Source organism: Oncorhynchus mykiss, chromosome 30, assembly GCF_057628025.1.
Source record: "Oncorhynchus mykiss isolate SJ-2025 chromosome 30, ASM5762802v1, whole genome shotgun sequence".
Lineage (NCBI taxonomy): Eukaryota > Metazoa > Chordata > Actinopteri > Salmoniformes > Salmonidae > Oncorhynchus > Oncorhynchus mykiss.
The window spans coordinates 33,815,603-33,838,214 of record NC_143051.1 but is presented as its reverse complement, the minus strand read 5'-3'; the positions used below and the strand labels follow the sequence as shown (position 1 = coordinate 33,838,214).

The 22,612-nt window shown below is 43.2% G+C and overlaps 1 protein-coding gene across 5 annotated transcripts; it reads right to left on the bottom strand.

Annotated features, from left to right (window-relative positions):
* Nucleotides 1-1,045: 1,045 nt before the first annotated feature.
* Nucleotides 1,046-20,952, bottom strand: LOC110488371 (zinc finger protein 574). Of its 5 annotated transcripts, none has more exons than XM_021560603.3 (7): nucleotides 20,558-20,952; nucleotides 16,814-16,962; nucleotides 15,257-16,076; nucleotides 14,519-15,050; nucleotides 12,441-12,538; nucleotides 10,923-11,296; nucleotides 1,046-2,003 (listed from the first exon to the last, which is right to left on the bottom strand). In XM_021560603.3, the coding sequence occupies exons 2-7, from the start codon at nucleotides 16,952-16,954 to the stop codon at nucleotides 1,494-1,496; spliced, it is 2,475 nt and encodes an 824-aa protein (XP_021416278.3). In that variant the 5' UTR covers nucleotides 16,955-16,962; nucleotides 20,558-20,952; the 3' UTR covers nucleotides 1,046-1,493. The 5 variants fall into 5 exon arrangements, 4 of the variants coding, with proteins under 4 accessions (XP_021416278.3, XP_021416277.3, XP_090084141.1 ...); XM_021560602.3 differs by having other exon boundaries at nucleotides 10,923-11,314; nucleotides 20,558-20,904; XM_090228015.1 differs by having other exon boundaries at nucleotides 10,923-11,314; nucleotides 16,814-16,879; nucleotides 20,558-20,854.
* Nucleotides 20,953-22,612: the final 1,660 nt, after the last annotated feature.

Here is a 22,612-nt window from a genome sequence, read left to right as displayed (position 1 = left end):
GCAAGAGTTGTTAGAGGCTTTACTGCTTAATGTAGTAGACACATGACGCAAGTGCCCCATGCCCCGTCTCAAGGCACCGATGCTTGTGTCCAAGAATTGCTGACATTTGTTGGCTCTTCTAAACATTAGCTGGATTTCAGAGCATGCATGCACACACAGCAAAATAAAAAAATAAAATGTAATGCTCTTTAGGGCTTTTCACACTACTGACCCAAACCAAGCTGTACTGAGCTGGCCTGGTTACGCATCTGTACTGACCCAAACCAAGCTGTACTGAGCTGGACTGGTTACGCATCTGCAGTGATTGCTTGACTTGTGCTTAAAAAGGAGAACGTGAAAAGAGAATATCCAAGCCAGCAATTTGGTTCGGATAAGCACTTTAGTCTAAAACAGGTAAAAATGTGAAGACATTAGCCTCATTCATTCTTGATCTGACTAAATCGGAAATAATACGACAACGCAAATGACCGACACTTATCCTTCATTTCAAGGTTTATATCAGATCAACGTGCAGCCATTCCGTTTTAACGACACCCCCTGCGATGCATACACACCATAGGAAGTGAGGGCACTTCAAGCTTGATGCTTCATTTGACAGCACAAGTGTCTCATTGACTTAACTGCCTACATGCCCATCTGCCCGCATTGCAGGCATGCTCCTGGAAAAACAGATCAATTTCAGTTCCAGTCTGACCTGGTGTCAAAATTTGCTGGCATTCTAAACAAGCCTGGCTGGGACTGACACCATTAGCACTTGGATGCCTCTAACCCAGACAGCTGCCAACAGTCGGCATCTTTAGACCTCCCTCCCCACCGCATCAACTGCTGTCAAGGGATTTGTTACCACTAAATAGCTTTCCCACGCCAAACAATCTCTATCTGAATCAAAGCCTAGTTTACCTAGCTTTGGGGACCCTTTTCGTGAGTGGGTTTTGTGATTCACAGATCCTTCAGTTCACCTCGTTCTTAATTCTCACTCTGAGCAAGGGAGAACAGGTCATTGTTGACTAGTAACAGTGAGTAAAACTATTTAGAAACAGAAACATTTTGTCAAGCAAGCACTTTAGTGAAGGGCTTACATTTATTGTCTTGCCAATAAAACCCATTGAATCGTTTGAGAGAACCCCCATGCTGTCTCCCTGCAAAAGGATGCAAATTAAATGGAAAGAGCATTTTATTCAAAGAAATACAACAGATTGTGAAGGCACTCTGTGTCAAATTGAGATTGAACACAGGCTCAAAAACATTCTTACTAGAAATAACTTACTTCAAAGCCATTCTATACATCTGTACTTAAATTGAGAACTGATCCTCGTAATCCTAACACCGCACCAACCCTTCACATTTTATTTATTCAAGTCCCACTTCACTCCGTTCCCCTCACTCCCTGCTCTCCACCCACTTCTTAACCTCCTTTTAGATTGTGACAGTTCTCAGAACAGATTTTCATCCAGGTGTCCTTGGCAGCCCCTTGTGAAATGTCTGAAGTTGCATCAACTTTTCACCCGCTGCTCACCAGGCTGCTCCACGATGACCTCGATGACCACAGTCCCGGCCTGCCCGTTGCCCACAGCAACTGAGGGGTGCAGGAGGACAAGGGGAGCAGATACGGAAGAAGACCCTCCCTGAGAGACCACTTGGGGCTGAACAAGTAAGATCGTACGCACAGCCGCCTGACCCTCCATATTGTCCATATTCCCCTGTATTTTGAGCCCTAGGACAGCGGTCTGCTCGCTGATGCCCTCTTGTGGCTGTGTGGGGGGGCAGCAGCGGTGGGTCTTGCGGTGCTTTCCCAGGTTGGAGAGGGAGCGGAAGGCCCGGTGGCACACGGGGCAGGAGAATGGTTTCTCGCCGCTGTGAGTGCGGGCGTGCTCGGTGAGGCGGGCGGCCAGGACGAAGCTCTTGCCACAGACACCGCAGACGAAGGGACGCTCGCCGCTGTGCAGACGCTCGTGGTCGCGCAGGTGAGGGATCTGTCGGAAGCTCTTCCAACATTGGGAACACTGCGGAGAGGAAAAGGAGGAGGGTAGGGCAGGAAGAAAGAGGCAAGGTTGGAGTAGGAGGGAGGGAGGGAAAGATACAGAAAGACAGTTATTGCTAATGTGAGCACTCAAAAACATTATCAGGTAGAGGAAAACAGCGTTTAAGTGAAAATACTTTGAAAAGGCTACCTTACAATGGCCTTTAGATACTGGCCCAGAGTGTTCAAAGATTAATAGGGGTCTAATGAGCTGCTAAGAGCTTTATACTCAACACCCTGAGCCTGGAGTGTTACCCAATAGACGGTTGCTAGGTGATGTACAGTGTCTTGCAAAAGTATTCATCCCCTTGGCCTTTTTCCTATTTTGGTGCATTACAACCTGTCATTTAAATCGATTTTGGGGGGGATTTCATGTAATGGACATGCACAAAATTGTCCCAATTGGTTTAGTGAAATGACAAAAATAAATTGTTCCAAAAACGTAAAGAAAAAATTCAAAACGGAAAAGTGGTGCGTGCATATGTATTCACCCTCTTTGCTATGAAGCCCCTAAATAAGATCTGGTGCAACCAATTACCTTCAGAAGTCACATAATTAGTTAAATAAAGTCCACCTGTGTGCAATATAAAAGTGTCACATGATCTCAGTATATATACAAACACCTGTTCTGAAAGGCTCCAGGGTCTGCAACACCACCAAGCAAGCAGCACCATGAAGACCAAGGAGTTCCCCAAACAGGTCAGGGACAAAGTTGTGGAGAAGTACAGATCAGAGTTGGGTTAAAAAAATATCAGAAACTTTGAACATCCCAATGAACACCATTAAATCCGTTTAAAAAAAATATGGCACCATAACAAACCTGCCAAGAGAGGGCCGCCCCACCAAAACTCATGGACCAGGAAGGAGGACATTAATCAGAGAGGCAGCAAAGAGACCAAAGATAACCCCGAAGGAGCTGCAAAGCGGAGATTGGAGTATCTGTCCATAGGACTACTTTAAGCCGTACACTCCAGAGCTGGGCTTTACGGAAGAGTGGCCAGAAAAAAAGCCATTACTTAAAGAAAAAAATAGGCTAACATGTTTGGTGTTTGCCAAAAGGCATGTGGGAGACTCCCCAAACATATGGAAGAAGGTACTCTGGTCAGATGAGACTAAAATGTAGCTTTTTGGCCATCAAGGAAAATGCTGTTTGGCGCAAATCTAAAACCTCTCATCACCCTGAGAATACCATCCCCACAGTGAAGCATGGTGGCAGCATCATATTGTGGGTATGTTTTTCATTGACAGGGACTGGGAAACTGGTCAGAATTGAAGGAATGATGGATGGTGCTAAATACAGGGAAATTATTTAGGGAAACCTGTTTCAGTCTTCCAGAGATTTGAGACGGACAGAGGTTCCCCTTCCAGCAGGACAATGACCGTAAGCATACTGCTAAAGTAATACTGAGTGGTTTAAGGGGAAACATTTAACATTTCTTGGAATGGGCTAGTCAAAACCCAGACCTCAATCCAATTGGTATGATTAAAAGATTGCTGTACACCAGCAGAACCCATCCAACTTGAAGAATGGGCAAAAATCCCAGTGGCTAGATATGCCAAGCTTATAGATAAGGGGGTGAATAGTTATGTACGCTAAAGTTCTGTTATTTTGTCTTATTTCTTGTTTGTTTTACAATAAAACATATTTTGCATCTTCAAAATGTTAGGCATGTGTAAATCAAATGATACCCCCCCCCAAAAAAATACATTTGAATTCCAAGGCAACAAAATAGAAAAAAATACAAAGGGGGTGAATACTTCCGCAAGCCACTGTACAACGCCTCCTATCAGCCATGTTGGAAGACCACCATATCAATTCTTCCGACGACAACAGCTGAGTGGCTACCCCAAAGTTCATGATAACAGTGCTTAAAAACTAGTTGATTCATCACCAGTCAATTTCTATGCAGTAATTGGCTGCTCTAAGGCAGGAAATCATGTTTCCAGATTACTCGCAATCATGAAACACTAAAAGGAGATATGACTGACTAAGGCTCTACAGACGGTAGTGCGTACGGCCCAGTACATCACTGGGGCCAAGCGTCCTGCAATCCAGGACCTATATAATAGGTGGTGTCAGAGCAAAGCCCATAAAATTGTCAGAGACTCCAGTCACCCAAGTCATAGACATTTTCTCTGCTACCATGTGGCAAGCAGTACCGGAGCACCAAGTCTGGGACCAAAAGGCTCCTTAACAGCTTCTACCCCCAAGCCATAAGACCGCTGAACAATTGCTCAAAATGGCCGACTGACTATTACATTGACACCCCCCCCCCATCTTTTTGTACAATGCTGCTACTCATTGTTTGTTTATTATCTATGCATAGTCACGTCACCCTTACCTACATGTACAAATGACCTCTAACCTGTATATAGCCTCGTTATTGTTATCTTATTGTGTTACTTGTTATTTAAAAAATGTACTAGAGTTTTTGGTAAATATTTTCTTAACTATTCTTGAACTGCCCTGTTGGTAAAGGTAAGTAAGCATTTCACGGTAAGGTCTACACTTTGTTGTATTCGGCGCATGTGACAAATAAAGTTGAATTTGCCTCAAGAACTGTCAGAAAAGCGAAGAAACCTTTTTGTCCATCAAGACCTGAACCCAGACAGCTGTCTGTACAGGGTCTGCTCCGATCATTTCATCACTGATAAGTCTGATGAATTTCAAGTTTAGTTTAGCTGTTACGCTAACTAGGCGCTGACAATTCTAAGTTAGCCAACATTAGCTAGCTAGCTAAATAGCTGGTAGTCTAGCTGTTAGCATGCATCTCTTATAGGCAGTGCGTGAGTTTCACATTTTTGAGGAAGCTATTTTTCACTACAAAAATGCACCTTTATAATAAAACATTGCATGCATCGATCATCACATTTGCAGACTAATGAAAACCTATTCCTAATGTGGTGAGTAGATTGAGTTATATTAATAGCCTAATAAATTGACTATCCATCCAATCTACAGTGAGGGAAAAAAGTATTTGATCCCCTGCTGATTTTGTACGTTTGCCCACTGACAAAGAAATGATCAGTCTATAATTTTAATGGTAGGTTTATTTGAACAGTGAGAGACAGATTAACAACAACAAAAAATCCAGAAAAACACGTCAAAAATGTTATAAATTGATTTGCATTTTAATGAGGGAAATAAGTATTTGACCCCCTCTCAATCAGAAAGATTTCTGGCTCCCAGGTGTATTTTATGCAGGTAACGAGCTGAGATTAGGAGCACACTCTTAAAGGGAGTGCTCCTAATCTCAGTTTGTTACCTGTATAAATGACACCTGTCCACAGAAGCAATCAATCAATCAGATTCCAAACTCTCCACCATGGCCAAGACCAAAGAGCTCTCCAAGGATGTCAGGGACAAGATTGTAGACAAGGGCTACAAGACCATCGCCAAGCAGCTTGGTGAGAAGGTGACAACAGTTGGTGCGATTATTCGCAAATGGAAGAAACACAAAATAAATGTCAATCTCCCTCGGCCTGGGGCTCCATGCAAGATCTCACCTCGTGGAGTTGCAATGATCATGAGAACGGTGAGGAATCAGCCCAGAACTACATTGGAGGATCTTGTCAATGATCTCAAGGCAGCTGGGACCAGTCACCAAGAAAACAATTGGTAACACACTACACCGTGAAGCACTGAAATCCTGCAGCGCCCGCAAGGTCCCCCTGCTCAAGAAAGCACATATACATGCCCGTCTGAAGTTTGCCAATGAACATCTGAATGATTCAGAGGACAACTGGGTGACAGTGTTATGGCCAGATGAGACGAAAATGGAGCTCTTTGGCATCAACTCAACTCGCCGTGTTTGGAGGAGGAGGAATGCTGCCTATGACCCCAAGAACAGCATCCCCACCATCAAACATGGAGGTTGAAACATTATGCTCTGGGGGTGTTTTTCTGCTAAAGGGACAGGACAACTTCACCGCATAAAAAGGGACAATGGACGGGGCCATGTACCGTCAAATCTTGGGTGAGAACCTCCTTCCCTCAGCCTGAGCATTGACAATGGGTCGTGGATGGGTATTCCAGCATGACAATGACCCAAAACACACGGACAGGGCAACAAAGGAGTGGCTCAAGAAGAAGCACATTAAGGTCCTGGAGTGGCCGAGCCAGTCTCCAGACCTTAATCCCATAGAAAATCTGTGGAGGGAGCTGAAGGTTCGATTTGCCAAACGTCAGCCTCGAAACCTTAATGACCTGGAGAAGATCTGTAAAGAGAAGTGAGACAAAATCCATCCTGAGATGTGTGCAAACCTGGTGGCCAACTACAAGAAACGTCTGACCTCTGATTGCCAACAAGGGATTTCCCACCAAGTACTAAGTCATGTTTTGCAGAGGGGTCAAATACTTATTTCCCACAATAAAATGCAAATCAATTTTTAACATTTTTGACATGCGTTTTTCTGGATTTTTTTGATGTTATTCTGTCTCTCACTGTTCAAATAAACCTACCATTAAAGTTATAGACGGATCAAGAATCGGCTTTCTATTCCGCAACAAAGCCTCCTTCACTCACGCCGCCAAACTTACCCTAGTAAAACTGACTATCCTACCGATCCTCGACTTCGGCGATGTCATCTACAAAATTGCTTCCAACACTCTACTTAGCAAACTGGATGCAGTTTATCACAGTGCCATCCGTTTTGTCACTAAAGCACCTTATACCACCCACCACTGCAACTTGTATTCTCTAGTCGGCTGGCCCTCGCTACATATTCGTCGCCAGACCCACTGGCTCCAGGTCATCTACAAGTCCATGCTAGGTAAAGCTCCGCCTTATCTCAGTTCACTGGTCACGATGGCAACACCCATCCGTAGCACGCGCTCCAGCAGGTGTATCTCACTGATCATCCCTAAAGCCAACACCTCATTCGTTCCAGTTCTCTGCTGCCTGTGACTGGAACGAATTGCAAAAATCGCTGAAGTTGGAGACTTTTATCTCCCTCACCAACTTCAAACATCTGCTATCTGAGCAGTTAACCGATCGCTGCAGCTGTACATAGTCTATCGGTAAATAGCCCACCCATTTTTACCTACCTGATCCCCATACTGTTTTTATTTATTTACTTTTCTGCTCTTTTCACACCAATATCTCTACCTGTACATGACCATCTGATCATTTATCACTCCAGTGTTATTAACCTGCAAAATTGTAATTATTCACCTACCTCCTCATGCCTTTTGCACACAATGTATATAGACTCACCTTTTTTTCCCTACTGTGTTATTGACTTGTTAATTGTTTACTTACTCCATGTGTAACTTTGTTGTCTGTTCACACTGCTATGCTTTATCTTGGCCAGGTCGCAGTTGCAAATGAGAACTTGTTCTCAGCTAGCCTACCTGGTTAAATAAAGGTAAAATAAAAAAAATAAAAATGTATTTGTCAGTGGGCAAATGTACAAAATCAGCAGGGGATGAAATACTTTCTCCCCCTCACTGTGCATAGCTGAGCGCATAGTGGAATAGGCCTTTAAGGCCATATCAGATACTTTTTTTTCTTTGCACAGGAAATATTTGGCTTTCGATAAACACATTTCATGCAACTCTACTACACTTTATATGACTGGAGACATAAGCAATCTTTTTTTAATACGACAAATCACAGGGTAGCCTAGGCCTTCCTTGCTGAGACTGACAAACAGAACAATAAAAACAACCTTGTATTGAATGCAACCATCTCATCTAGGCCGGCGAAAAGGGGAGACACAAATTGTACAAAATCTCAGACAATGTTTTGAACGGTCATCCAACTCGGAATGCCAAGTCGGAAACTCAGGCATTTTTCTAGAGCGCTGACTTTCCTACCTGAAGATCACTGATGTCAAGATTTGACTTACCTCTACTATAAAAGTTAACAATTAAAACACTTCACTTCAAAAGAACCAACACTTTATTTCATATAATTTCAAAGTGTACAAGTGGGCTAACTCATAAGATGTCTAACCGTAAAGGTTAGACATTTTAGTAACATGTAGGCTATTATTACTAAAGCATCATTTCAGGTGAAAAAAAAGTGATAGCAGTGACGGTCAACGTTGCTCCACTGATCACTGTTCTACTTGCTGAGCAGACTTCTATTCCAGCCCAGCAATAGCACACTTTAGTTATCAACTAAATTAGGTTTGATAAGGCCAATCAGGTGTGTTAGTGCTGGGCTGGAACAGAAGCCTGCATAGCCAGCAGGGTTGACCTGCTCGAGTTGTAATAGGTTTATACATTGTGTGTGACTTAATTATTATAATTTTTTTGTTTAATTTGCTAACATTAGGTATACATATAACCCATTGGATTGATTACAAGGGTGTATACCCTTATTCTCTCGGGACATTCACTGAGACCTTATCTGCAGACAGGGTTCCACAGCTCTCTGTATCTGAGGACCGAAGACATAAACAGGCTTCATTATACTCAAATTAGACAGCACGGAATATTATGCAATATCTCTGTCCTCAGTTTCTCTCGCTAGGTACTAGAACTGGAGAATATATTCACAATGTCCTCCCACAAAAGATACCTGCCCTATCCAAAGTAGCCTACTCTCTCCCTTCTCTGACAGCTAGAGCTGCTAACATTAATCCTATCACCCTCTTCCGTGACTGTATGCTAGCTACCTAGCTATGAATGCATGGAGTTTGTGTTTTAATTTACAATGATAAATTCATCATGGTGGCTAACTATCTAATATGAAGTTAGCTAGCTGGTAACATTTTATTCATTTAGCTAGCTATACAGTATGTAAAGTTAGCTAGCTAACATTACGTTAGCAGCTCATTTGAGTTAGCCAGCACATTAGTTCCTGTAGTAAGGTAGCTAGCTAATATCACAGTCAAAGAAAAATTTTCACTTACTTAAATAGGTTCTCCCACTGAATCAATTTTCTGGGTCCTTACAAAAAACGAAATCATGGGCAATCTTCCCGATGATAGCAATACGCAGCCAGCCATGTGGACGATTGGAGGACTTCCAGGGAGGGAGAGGTAGAGACAGGCCAAACTTGGCAGAAAATCTGTCTCCCTCCAGCAGTTGGCTATTTTTCGTTGTTTTGACTACCAAGCAAGGAGTTTTTGTATGGAGGTCAATGAGTGTCGATTTTGGTCAACAAAAAAATGTATGGCTTATTTGCTACGTAAGGTTTATTTAACCTAATAAAAGTTTTTGTAATGCTTAAGTTGTTACGAGTGTACTGATCTAAGTAGGAGACGTGACATCCTGGCAACTGAGTAAAAACACTTTAGATCTTGAGATGGCTATGCATATTCATGGTATGAGGCTAGTAGCATAGCATCGCTCTCCATTGAATACAGGCGCATCAAATACTCAGAAAAGGATTACAATAATTTGATGTATCCACCAATCCAAAAATAAAGGATAGGTGGGAGCTTGAAAGCCCACCATGTCACTTTGTGGACAACAACTCCCATTGCTAGGGTGGAGAGACATTGTACAGTGAATACGGAAAGTATTCAAAATCCTTAACTTTTCCCACATTTTGTTACGGCATTATTCTAAAATGGATGAAATAGTTTTCTCCCCCTCATCAATCTACACACAATATCCCATAATGACAAAGCAAAAACAGGCTTTTTGCATAAGTTTTGCACATTTAAATAAAATGTAAAAAACGTAAATATCACATTTACATAAGTATTCAAACCCCTTTTACTCAGTATTTTGTTGAAGCACCGTTGGCAGTGATTACAGCCTCGAGTCTTCTTGAGTATGACGTTACAAGCTTGGCACACCTGTATTTGGGGAGTTTCTCCCATTCTTCTCTGCAGACCCTCTCAAGCTCTGTCGGGTTGGATGGGGAGCGTCGCTGCACAGACATTTTCAGGTCTCTCCAGAGATGTTCGATAATGTTCAAGTCCGAGCTCTGGCCGGGCCACTCAAGGACAATCAGCGACCTCCTTGACCAAAGCCCTTCTCCCCCGATTGCTCAGATTGGCCAGGTGGCTAGCTCTAGGAAGAGCCTTCGTGGTTCCAAACTTCTTCCATTTAAGACTGATGGAGGCCACTGTGTTCTTAGGGACCTTCAATGCAACAGCAATTTTTTGGTACCCTTCCCCAGATCTGTGCCTCGACACAATCTTGTCTCGGAGCTCTAAGGACAATTCCTTTGACCTCATGACTTGGTTTTTGCTCTGACATGCACTGTCAACTGTGGGACCTAATATAGACAGGTGTGTGCCTTTCTAAACCATGTCCAATCAATTGAATATACCACAGGTGGACTCCAATCAAGTTGTAGAAACATCAACGAAAGGGTCTGAATACTTATGTAAATAAGGTATACGTTGTTTGAAAAAGTTGCTAAAATTTCTAAAAACCTGTTTTTGCTTTGTCATTCTGGGGTATTGTGTGTAGATTAATGAGAAAAAAAGTGTATTTAATCCATTTTAGAATAAGGCTGTAACATAACAAAGCAGAAAAGGTCAAGGGGTCTGAATACTTTTCAAATGCACTGTATATGGTTCATTCCTACAGTTACTGTGGTGGTCTGGTTTCCACCAGACTGACTGTGGTCTTCCAACAGGGTGCCTGGTGTGGTTGCTAGGTGATTTGTGACGCAACTGAAAACCCTCTATACAACAACCTGTTGAAGGGGACTAAAGCCAGACAAATTGTTTATCTAGAACTGGTATTTCAGTTGACAAGTTGGAGTAACAATTAACACAGGGTTACCCTAATACAACCTTTGGTCTATGTAGGGCTGCAAAAATCATGAAACTGTGTCCCAAATTCCCTTGTTTTTCAGATAGTATTTCTGGAATCAGCAGGGAATGAGCTGAGAGGGAACCCTCTACCTTAGAAATCTGAAAAAGCAGGGAATTTAGGAAAGTTTTGAAATTTTGCAACCCTAGACCTGCATTGACGTCTTTCACCTCTGACCTGAAAGGGCTTCTCCCCCGTGTGGACTCGAAGGTGGACGCTGAGTGATGAGCCGGTGGTGAAGTCCTTCCCACAGTGATGGCAGTGGAAGGGACGGGGCTTGGGGACGTCGGCGGCAGCCACCGTGTCCCCGGGCGCCGGGCAGTGGGTAAGGAGGTGCTCTTCCAGGGAGGCGGCCGTTGCATAGCGCCGTCTGCAGGGGGTCATCGGGCAGCGCAAGGGGGTCTGGCCGGCGTGGGACAATCTGTGGAGGTCCAGGCCTTCCTTGGTGACACAGCGATGGCGGCAGAACTCACAGTCCAGAAGCCCTGTGGTCTTGTCCCGCCTTCCGCCTTGGCCACGGCCTCTACCCTGGCCTGTTCCCGTAACCACTCCTGTACAGAGAAGAAAGTCTGATAACATGGCACAGAAGCAGCCATGTTAAGTGAGCATATGCTTAAAAGCAGAGGGTTAGAAACGTAGAAATTTACATGGTTGATAATATCAGTGAATATATCAAAATAACCATACAATAACAAGGAAAACTACCAAAGTCCTAATTTAACCAAACGAAAATACTTCAGTTGAAATACACCACCGTTCAAAAGTCTGGGGTCACTTAGAAATGTCCTTGTTTTTGAAAGAACATTTTGTTGACCACTAAAATAACATCAAATTGATGGACAACAAATGTGCTTTCTTTCAAAAACAAGGACATATCTAAGTGACCCAAATCTTATGAATGGTAGTGTAGAACATCTTCCATCTTTGTAGGCAACAACTTCTAACAGATACACTAACATTATTACGGGGTAAATAAAGTGGCGGGGGAAATTCATTAGTCAAAGTGAAAGGGGGAGTATTCACAAGGCTGAGAAGACTGCGCGAGGCCTTGTAAGTTGTGTTGCAACACTGCCCTTGACGACCTCGGTAACTGGGCCCGAGCCAGCGTGATTTAATAATGATAACAAAGAACAAAAGCAACAACATAAATCAGCAGGTAATGGCCTGTGAAACGCACAACGCAGCGTATTAAAATAGATCATGTGTTCTGACAGGGGCGGCAGGGCTGGCAGTTGTACGGCATTGTGGGATAGCAGGGGGGATTTCCCTCTCCGCCAAGTCCTTTCTCTTATACGTTTAGTTAGCGGTTAGTGGTTCATATGGATATGAAAGCCCGCTGACTTTATTAAATGTCATTTAAACGATATTACGCTGGCGCACTCACCCGCAGAGTACGGGCGCGATCCATCGCTTAGCCGAGGGCAGACTTGATGTAGGGAAGAGCATATGGCACAGAGACTGGTGTAGATAAGCGTGCATATGCAAAGCAACAGGCAGACGGCCAAGTGTAGTAATACAGGCAAGCAGGTGCTCGAAGAGCCACCCACACAGTCAAACACACACCGAGAAACCCACAGAATGACATCACGCAGGGCCATCTAAACCATGCGGGTAAAAGATGAAAGATTTGAGGGCACAGACGGATAAAGAAATCCACACAGGAACGCATGCACACACTATTAGTATTACTCTGACCGTTGTGTGTGAGAGCATGAAGCTTCAGCCTGCTCTTGTGGAAGAAGTGCTCCCCACAGATGGAGCAGGTGAACGGATACTTCCCTGTGCGAGAGTATCTGACGGCCATTTCAAGGGAAAAGAGAGGGGAAAAAGAGACCATTAGATATGTTTTTCTGAAAATATAGAGATAACATTTCAAGCGAAAAGCCCTTATTTCCAACATTCACCATAAGGCCAGGATTCCTTCCTTACCATGTGACCAGACCATTTCCTTACCGCGTGACCAGTCCAGGAAAGACTTCTGGCCCTAATCATGTTCCTATATGCAATTCACAATAAGACAACATCTACACCACCTCATACAAATTCAACATAGGACAGCCTTATACATGTGTATTCAAACAGAGTGGTGCTAATATATTGTAGACTGTTTAAAGCTTTGCGCCACAAGTCATGACTGTTGATCAACACAATCCTTCTGCAATAGACATGACACGTATAACACTTCTGTCCCTGTGTTTATCACATTCCCTCTCGCATATAATAAAAGCTGTGTTGTCTGTGTGTGTGGTAAACTGTCCTAGTGGATGATGCAATCAGAAATCGTCTGAATGAAAGCTAATGAGTCGTGGCGCAGTGTCATTACTTCCACCCCCCCAAAACAGTAAATTGTGAGTGAGAGCAGGTTGGTTGGCACTGTGCTGGATTGTGTTCATTAGGCACCAAATGGAAGAAAACAGGCTGAAACAGGGAGGGACTACATGGAGTAGTCTAATAAGAACATAGCATTTTTTAGTTTTCAGATGAAAAACATTTTGCTACGGTGTGCCATAAAGAATACTGGTGTCTATGATGGGTGGTGAAGAGCAAAAATAGAACTCCGGCCTTCAACCATGTTGTTGCTAATGGGCTAGTCACATAATGGCACGTCCGTGTGTGTGTATGTGTGTGTGTGTGTGTGTGTGTGTGGGGGGGGGGAAGTATTGTGTAGCCACATAATGGTGGGTCCCACCAGACAGATCTCTCAATGTGATTACACTGTCAATACATATCCTCGGGCAAGAATTTAAAAAAAATTGCAATGGAGTATACCCATCACTAACGAAATAAGATTGACCACAAGCGACTTATAAATCGATTCCTTATCCCTGTGTTATTATACTGGAATTGGTTATGTCCATGATGGTCGGGAACTATTGTTGATTAACTATTGAAGCATCCGTCTATTAATAATACAAATATGACTATTATAAATTCCATCATTGACTGAACACTTTCCCGCTTCAAATGGTCAAATACTCCAGTCACCCAAATCATAGACTTTTCTCTCTGCTACCGCACGGCAAGCGGTACCCGGAGCGCCAAGTCGGAGACCAAAAGGCTTCTGAACAGCTTCCACCCCCAAGACATAAGACTCCAACACACACACACACACACACACATATTGATGCCACACAATCTTCACACATGCTGCTGCTACTCTGGTTTATTACCTAGTCACTTTAACCTCTACCTACATATTACCTCAACTACTCCTTGTATGTAACCTCGTTATTTTATTGTTACTATTAACTTTTTTTTAAAATTAATTAGCTATTTTTTTCTTTCTTTTTAAGTTGGGAAAGGGCTCGTAAGTAAGCATTTCGCGGTAAAATCCACACTTGATGTATTCCGCACATGTAACAATGAACATTTGATTTGTTTGTCATTGGTATAAACTACTTTGTATCTCTGTGCACATTAATTAATACAGAATGTCAAATGTACAGTCTGATGGTTCTGTATGTACGAACGCAGGCCTTGCCTTCATGTGTTCAATTGTATTGTATGAGCACGGAGCAGGATGTATTTAATTATGCTCTCATGCTTCCCATGATAACGCCTTCTCAATTGCCCCAAAGTATTGTACTGGTCTGAATGAAGAGCAATCGGTAATCAACTTAGTATTGTGCTGTTACACAATGTAATTACCAGTGTTTTTTAAACACCTCAACTAAGAGGCCACATCTAAGCAGGCATAGAGAGAGGCATAATTGCCCCTAAGGCGATAAAGTTGAATTGAATTCAGGCCAAACTGAATTGATGGCCAGACATACCTGTGAACTGGCACCTGAGATGACATTCGGAAGCAGCGTGGATAATCAGGGCATTTGTATCGAAAAAACGTTGGGTACTTTGAGTTCTTTGACTCTGCATCATTGACCACACCGCGACCCTCCTCCTTGACTGTGCCCTCCTTCATCACAACACCATCTTTGTTCAAGGCATCCTGGCGTTCGTGTAGTAGGTGGTGGGTCTGGAGCGTGCCCAACAGCGTGTAGTTCTTGCCGCAGCGCAGGCAGGTGTAAGGCTTGCGGGCGCTGTGGGTGATACGGTGGCGCGTCACGCATCTGTTGTAGGCGAACGTCATGGGGCAGAGGTCACACTTAAACGGCTTGAGGCCTGAGTGGGCCTGGATGTGGGTGCGCATGCGGCTGCAGCTCTTGAAGAAACGCCCGCAGTGGGGGCACGGTCCGAAGTGGTCCCCGGGTGTTGTTTCCAGGGCCGGTAGGGGGGTGGAAGAGTCAGGGAGGGTGGTGGTAGTGAGGGGTGGATGGGTCGGGGTCTCTTCTCCGCCACTCACCACAGCTGAAAGAATTACAGAAGTCAATAATGAACACTAAAGTAGGCACAAAATGTGAGAAAACGTTTTGAAAACGTAAGAGGTGCCCCTGGATATTATTCAATGAAAAAACAGATGAGCATTCTCCTTTTCAAGATGTTTTGCTACATTGTACTCTACTGAACAAAGCCCAGTCTTCCATGTTCCTTTAGTAAGCCTACCTAGTACCTACCACTGTTGCTTTTCCACTGGAACAGAGGCGTAGGTAAAATGTGGTCCACCCGGGGTGTGCAACCCTCCGAGTCCTGTACCCCTCTGTCTCGATGCTGCCTGCGGTGGTAGAGGTACTTAGTAGTGTTCATAAAGCTCTCTCCACACACGTCACAGTGATGTAGCGCCCCCGGCAAGCCGTGGATGGCCACACGGTGCAGCTTTAGCGCCGACTCAGTGTTGAAGCCCGAGCCACAGGCCGCACAGAAGGAGGTCTGGCTCGAGGAGGAAGCAGTTGGATTGGAACTACAGGCAGCAAGGTTTGTAAACATGGGAGTGTTGGGGAAGGAATGCTGGGAGTTGGAGTTTGTTTCTGATTCCAATTCATTCTCAATGCTATGTTCTTGTTCCATCCCTCCTCCATAGTCTACCTCTTCCTCCTCCTCTTTGTCACCATCCTCCTCTATATTCACATCCATCCCTCCATCACTCTGTCTCTCGACCCCCTTTTCATCTCCTATCGCAGGCTGACACTCTGTGTCCATTTCCTGGTCCCTTGGTTCTGACCCAGTGGTTGCAGAACAGTCACCCAGCTTGCTGTGCTTCTGCCACAGCTCCAGGGACTCAAACAACGCCTCACATTCCCTACACTGATAGTGGATGAGCAGGGCCGGGCTAGTCAGGTTTTGCGTTTGGGTCTGGTTCTGAGGGATGTTGGAACCGGTCGAACTTCCAGTCGCTCTCTTCTCTATGAGGGAGTGCAGGTAGGGCAGGTTTGGGTTTTGGTTTCTCTCTTGGTGCTGGGATGGTCCATTCTGAGACTGAAGCACCACTCTGGAGCTCTAGGACATCACCACACACAGAGAAATGAAGGAAATACTTGAAACACAGAAAACACAGAGTTATACAAAAACCATTGTTATTTTTCTGATCACTTAATTCATTTTTCGATGCATTTTCTGAATGCTTGTCATGAGTGCAAACCTGTTGCAAGCTGATTAGTTTGTTGCTAAGGATAATAGGTAGCTAGGGACTAATTTTCATAGCAACATAATGCATTAGCTCAGGGAGTGTCACGCACCATGGTCCTCAAGGGCCACCGGGTCTACTTTTCACGTTTCTCCCTCCCTGACACTTATGTGATCGATATAACATGTCTCAAATGGCACCCTTGGGCCCATAGGGTCTAAATAGTGCTCAATAAAGGGAATAGTCTCCCATTTGGGACACATCCAAGGTCTCCAATCCGATGAAAGGAGGCTATGATGAATAGAGGCAGACAACCTGCAGCCCACAAGGACTGTCTGGAGGTTCAGAAGTGGTTGATACTAAACATTTTTTCCTTGTAAAGATCTTAAGTCATCACTATCTGCCCAGGCTAGAAAGGGACAAAGCTATCAGATTTTCCAACCAAAAAAACGATTTTAACTACTTTCCATGACTTTAACCCTAACTTATCCTTACTCCTAATCCAACATAAAGAACAAATAGCTCATGTTCATCATCTCGATCACAAAGTCTTGCCATTTTGGTCCTTTCAAACATGGCCATCTAGCGACTTCGCCCAAGGCTGCAGTACCTCGGTCTGTGCTGTAGGTGGCGCTGCAGGGACCGTCTCCTCTGTGTTGACAGGTTGGCAGGTGAGCTGATGAGAGATCACCACCTCCAGAGAGTTAAATATCTGGTAGCAGGTAGAGCACAAGTAGAGGGAGGAGTCCATACCTACAGCTGAGAGGAATACACACATTATACACAAAGTAATACAGTAAAAGTGCACACACACACGATTGCAACCCAATGAACCCATGATTTAAGCAAACACACAAATACTCAACAAGACTGTAATCCAATTAAAACACGCACACACACCAGGACAGAGAGACACAAACACAGTCACAATGGCTCACATACAGCTGTCAGCCGTCCCTATCACATTGAATGCTTAGTGATGGATAATGCTGGTCGGCTGACATACGGAGGCTGGCTGCACATTAGCTGTGCAGCCGGGGGGGGGGGGGGTGTGAAACAGTCAGTGTGAATTTCTCTATCTATTGTCTCTCTCTCTCTCTCCTCCTCATCCCTGTCTTTCATTGGACAGTGTGTGAGCTTTCTGAGGGTAAAACAGATGGCTGTTCAACTGTTTGGCTAGGGACCCTTTCTGCCTCAGCCTCCATGTATACGCACGCACACACACACACACACACACACAATACACAAACTATGACCCTCGCATCAGAGCAGATTACACAGACACATGCTGCACCATTTGGTTTCCCTTGGATTGTCACACGCAACCGAGTGTCTATCCGCGTCTGGTGCCGTTAATAACAATCGCAATTCGATTTTGACCTCGATAGGCGCTTGGAGCTAAATATGTTTTCAACGCGTGGAACAGGGTTAATTTACTGAGTTGGCATGATGTAACAGGAGAGTGCAATACCCAACACAACTCTAAGGAGATATGGGAGATCTTAGATGCGTTTCCCAATTCCAAACTCTTATGACTGTGCCGATCCTGACAACCTTAACCTCGGAGCTCTGTGTCGATCCCAGGGGGTTTCGCCATTCTAACGATGTGGACTTCTACTAAACATCTAAAAGACTAAATGAAATATTCAATCACCTTGGTTGGGTGAATTACAATATGGTGTGGCAGTGTGAGAGTAAAGCATGTCTGTCAACAATGTTTCATCTATTTAGTCAATGAATAGTAAATCACTCACCGTATTAATCTTCAATTTCCAGTCAAAAGTGCTGCCCATGCACTTGTTTGTAAACTGAGGCGGTGGGTTTTGGTGAATATAAGCCCTTTTATTTGGCATCTTTGCAAAAAAATGTGTTTGTAGAAGGTTATATAAAACTACAGAGAAACTGTGAAATATGGGAGACTGTTGTGCTGATAGTTATAGAATGCCAAACAGTTGGCACCATTGCTGACAGCAGCCTTCAGTGCAAAGCAAATACTGATGGACTGTGCAATGAAGCCCCCAGGCTTAACAGCGTATAATGTGCAAACGGCGAGGAATTTCCAAGGAGACGAAACCATTTTATTTTAAATCCCTTAAAAGCTTTGGCACTCGAGCTTGCCTCTCTAACACTGTACTTAAGGTTAGATATTTTAATGATTACATTTTTTTTTTAAAGGAAAACATTGGCAGTTAATCACGTGCACAGGTAATAACCAGGCAACACATCTTTAAAACACTGAACTGGCCTGCAGGACTGTAGGGATCTGAAAGTCATTGAAAAAGAACTAGCCTATAGGGCCTTCTTGAATGGTGTTAATGTGTGTATGACAAAGGCAAACACCTGTTAGAACATTACAGACCATGTTCTGACCTAGGCCTATAGGCGTATTCAAGCCTTGATCCTCCAACGGTTTCTTTTGTTCGTCTGTAGGCCTACAAGTGCATTCGGAAAGTATTCAGACCCCTGCCCCTTTTCTACATTTTGTTACGGTACAGCCTAAAATAGTTTTTTTTTTAAAGAAGAAAAAAGTTAAACATGTCCTCATCAATCTACACACAATACCCCATAATGACAAGTCGAAAACAGGTTTTTTGAAATTTGCTATGAGACTAGAAATTGAGCTCAGGTGCATTCTGTTTCCATTGATCATCCTTGAGATGTTTCCACAACTTGGAGTTCACCTGTGGTAAATTTAATTGATTGGACATGATTTGGAAAGGCACACACCTACCTATATATTTTCAATGTCAGAGCAAAAACCAAGCCATGAGGTTGAAGGAATTGTCCGTAGAGCTCGGAGACAGGATTGTGTCAAGGCACAGATCTGTGGAAGGGTAACAAAACAATTCTGCAGCATTGAAGGTCCCCAAGAACACAGTGGCCTCCATCAGTCTTAAATGGAAGAAGTTTGGAACCACCAAGACTCTTCCTAGACCTGGCCGCTCGGCCAAACTGAGCAATCAGGGGAGAAGGGGCACATGACAACACGCTTGGAGTTTGCCAAAAGGCACATAAAGGACTATGACCATGAGAAACAAGACTCTGGTCTGATAAAACCACGATTGAACTATTTTGCTTGAATGCCAAGCGTCATGTCTGGAGGAAACCTGACACCATCCCTACAGTGAAGCATGGTGGTGGCAGCCTCATGCTGTGGGGATGTTTTTCAGTGGCAGGGAAACCAGTCAGGATCGAGGGAAATATGAACGGAGCAAAGTACAGAGAGATCTTTGATGCAAACCTGCTCCAGAACCCTCAGGAGCTCAGACTGGGGTGAAGGTTCACCTTCCAACAGGATAACAACCCTAACCACACAACCAAGACAATGCAGGAGTTGCTTCGGGACAGGTCTCTGACTGTTCTTGAATGGCCCAGCAAGAGCCTGGACTTGAAACCGATCTAACATCTCTGGAGAGACCTGAAAATAGCTGTGCAGCGACACTCCCCATCCAACCTGACAGAACGTGAGAGGATCTGCAGAGAAGAATGGAAGAAACTCCCTAAAGACAGGTGTGCCAAGCTTGTAGCATCATACCAACGACTCGAGGCTGTAATCACTGCAAATAGTGCTTCAACAAAGCACTGAGTAAAGGGTCTGAATACTTATGTAAATGTGATATTTTAGTTGCTTTTTTTATACATTTGCAAACATTTCTAAACCTATTTTTGCTTTGTCATTATGGGGTAGTGTGTGTAGATTCAGAAAAACAATGTAATCCATTTCAGAATAAGGCTGTAACTGTGGGAAAATGTGGGAAAAGTCAAGGGGTCTGAATACTTTCCAAATGCACTGTATGTGGCAATTCTGCCCCTAGCTATAAAAGAAGTAATCTACTAGATGCAATGAACCAATAAACCATTATATATTACAGGCCTAAACACTTCACTGCATTCTATTGTACATAAAGTCTCTTGTAAAATCAGTGGCCTAACCTTTGATAAACGTCTCAGAAATAAATTCACTGTGAAATCCATCCAAGCCTAAGAAATGTATATATATATATATATATATATATATATATTTTTTTTTTTTTAGTCTGATTTAAACCGTATGCAATGTCGCCCCCTGGCGAGCTATATACAACTTCACAACTTGTGGAAAGATGAGTGTGTAAAGAAATAGTTGCAGGCCTAAGTGTAGGTAGATATTTATGTTCAAATATTATTTTGAGCAGATGGTTACCCCGATCTTGTTTGAGATATTGATTCAAGTGACATTTATATTGTTTTTGTCTTGTCAAGCATTATTCTTTATGCATACATATTTACAATATTTAAATGGTCCTAAAACATTTCCAGATGTTGTTAGTAGCTGCATTGTTTGCGTTCTTGTATCAAAGTGGGCTAACTGTACCTTCAAGCCAGACAAGTGGCGTTGGTTGCTATCCCATCGACCTGAGAAACACTATTGCGCGTGCTTTCTATGGTACAATGGCCGCACCTCTGTAGGTCGATCGTCTATATACTCCCTCTTTCAGAATACATTTTCCTCTCACGAAGGCTTGGTTGCTTGAATACAAATGATCGTCTGCTTCTCGAATAAGCTCAAAAAGTAAACGGCCTTTCATGAAATGACATAAATGTATTGATACTAACTGCAAATCGACGCTAGCAAAATGTTTGCCAAAACATTCGTTGACGTCCTCCTAGTAAAACGCTACTCGATTGGTTACTTTGGCGCGGAACATTCACCAATCACGTAAAGTCTTTGGAGAATTCGCTACTTGCGCTTCAAATTAGCAAGCAAGTGGCACTGGCTGGCTAGTGTGGTAGCATTTGAAGAGTAGGTACAGTACATTGTAACACTGGTGCTGTTTTATATTAAAGCTGCAATATGTAACTTTTTGGGGACCCGACCAAATGCACATAGAAATGTGTCATAGACATGTTATTCTCGTTGAAAGCAAGTCCAAGAAGCGGTATATCTGTTCTGTTCTTAAATTTAGTTTTTGAATCTTTTACTTTCAGTTTTGTACACTAGTTTAGGACAATGCAGAAGGCTCAGAGCGGTCTGGTAGGCTGTTTGGTGGTTTAAACCAGCTGGATTTAGGACCGCAAGGACACCACAGAGCGTGCGAACAGAAGCAGCTATTGCCCGTGTTTTGTAGCCTTTATTTTGTCCAGTTTCAACAGAAGTAAATTAACTTGGCTTGTTTTCGCCAGTTGATGTACAATTGGAGTTACCAAAAGTTGGCTAATATTAGATGTTATTTTGGCCACAATCAGTCAGTATAGCAATGTAACTTTATTGGTCTGTCAGTTTCCCTATCTAATTCCCTACTAATTGACACGGTATAAACAGCTCTACAGGCTTCACTGTCAAGGTGCAAAGTCAATACACAGCACTATGCTCATCATGTCTTAAAACCACTTAAGGATCCGCCCCTTTTTTCATTTTTTTGCCTAAAATGACTTACCCAAATCTAACTGCCTGTAGCTCAGGCCCTGAAGCAAAGATATACATATTCTTGGTACCATTTGAAATGAAACACTTTGAAGTTTGTGGAAATATGAAAGGAATGTAGGAGAATATAACACAATAGATATGGTAAAAGATAATACAAAGAAATGGTAAAAGACAATACAAAGAAAGAAAAAAAATGATATTTTGTAAAAAAAAATTGTACCATCATCTTTGAAATGCAAGAGAAAGGCCATAATAAATTATTCTAGCCCAGGTGCAATTTAGATTTTGGCACTAGATGTGCAAGTTTTAGACTGATCCAATTAACCATTGCATTTCTGTAATTTATTTTTGTCAAGACTTCCCTAATGTGCCTCATTTGTTTATTAATAACTTTTCATGTTCAAAACTGTGCACTCTCCTCAAACAATAGCATGGTATTCTTTCACTGTAACAGCTACTGTAAATTGGACAGTGCAGTAGATTAACAATAATTTAAGCTTTCTGCCAATATCAGATATGTCTATGTCCTGGGAAATGTTCTTGTTATTTACAACCTCATGTTAATCGCATTAGCCTACGTTAGCTCAACCGTCCCGTGGATGGGACACCAATCCCAAATAAGTTTTAACAGGATCAGATGGGGACAGGTGTCCCAGCAGGGTCAGACAGCCAGGAAAGACCAACCTATGGAGCTCAGCTCAGGTGAATTTTCCAGTATATTTTAACAATCAGTGAATGGATACAAAGTTCCATCTTGAGTTGATGGGTAGACTACAGTCAGGGATCTGGGAATAATGGTAATTTCACTTACTGAACCATTTATTCTATTGAATAATATAATGTATAAATGAACACCCAGAGAGCAAATCAAGTGCACTTACAGGCCTACCGCTGGCCAATCAGATAGCTCAGACAACTGTGTCTGCACAGTTACCTTGCACTTCCACAGTTTCCTTGCTAATTAATCCATGTAACATGTAATTTAGCCTACAACGTCACAAT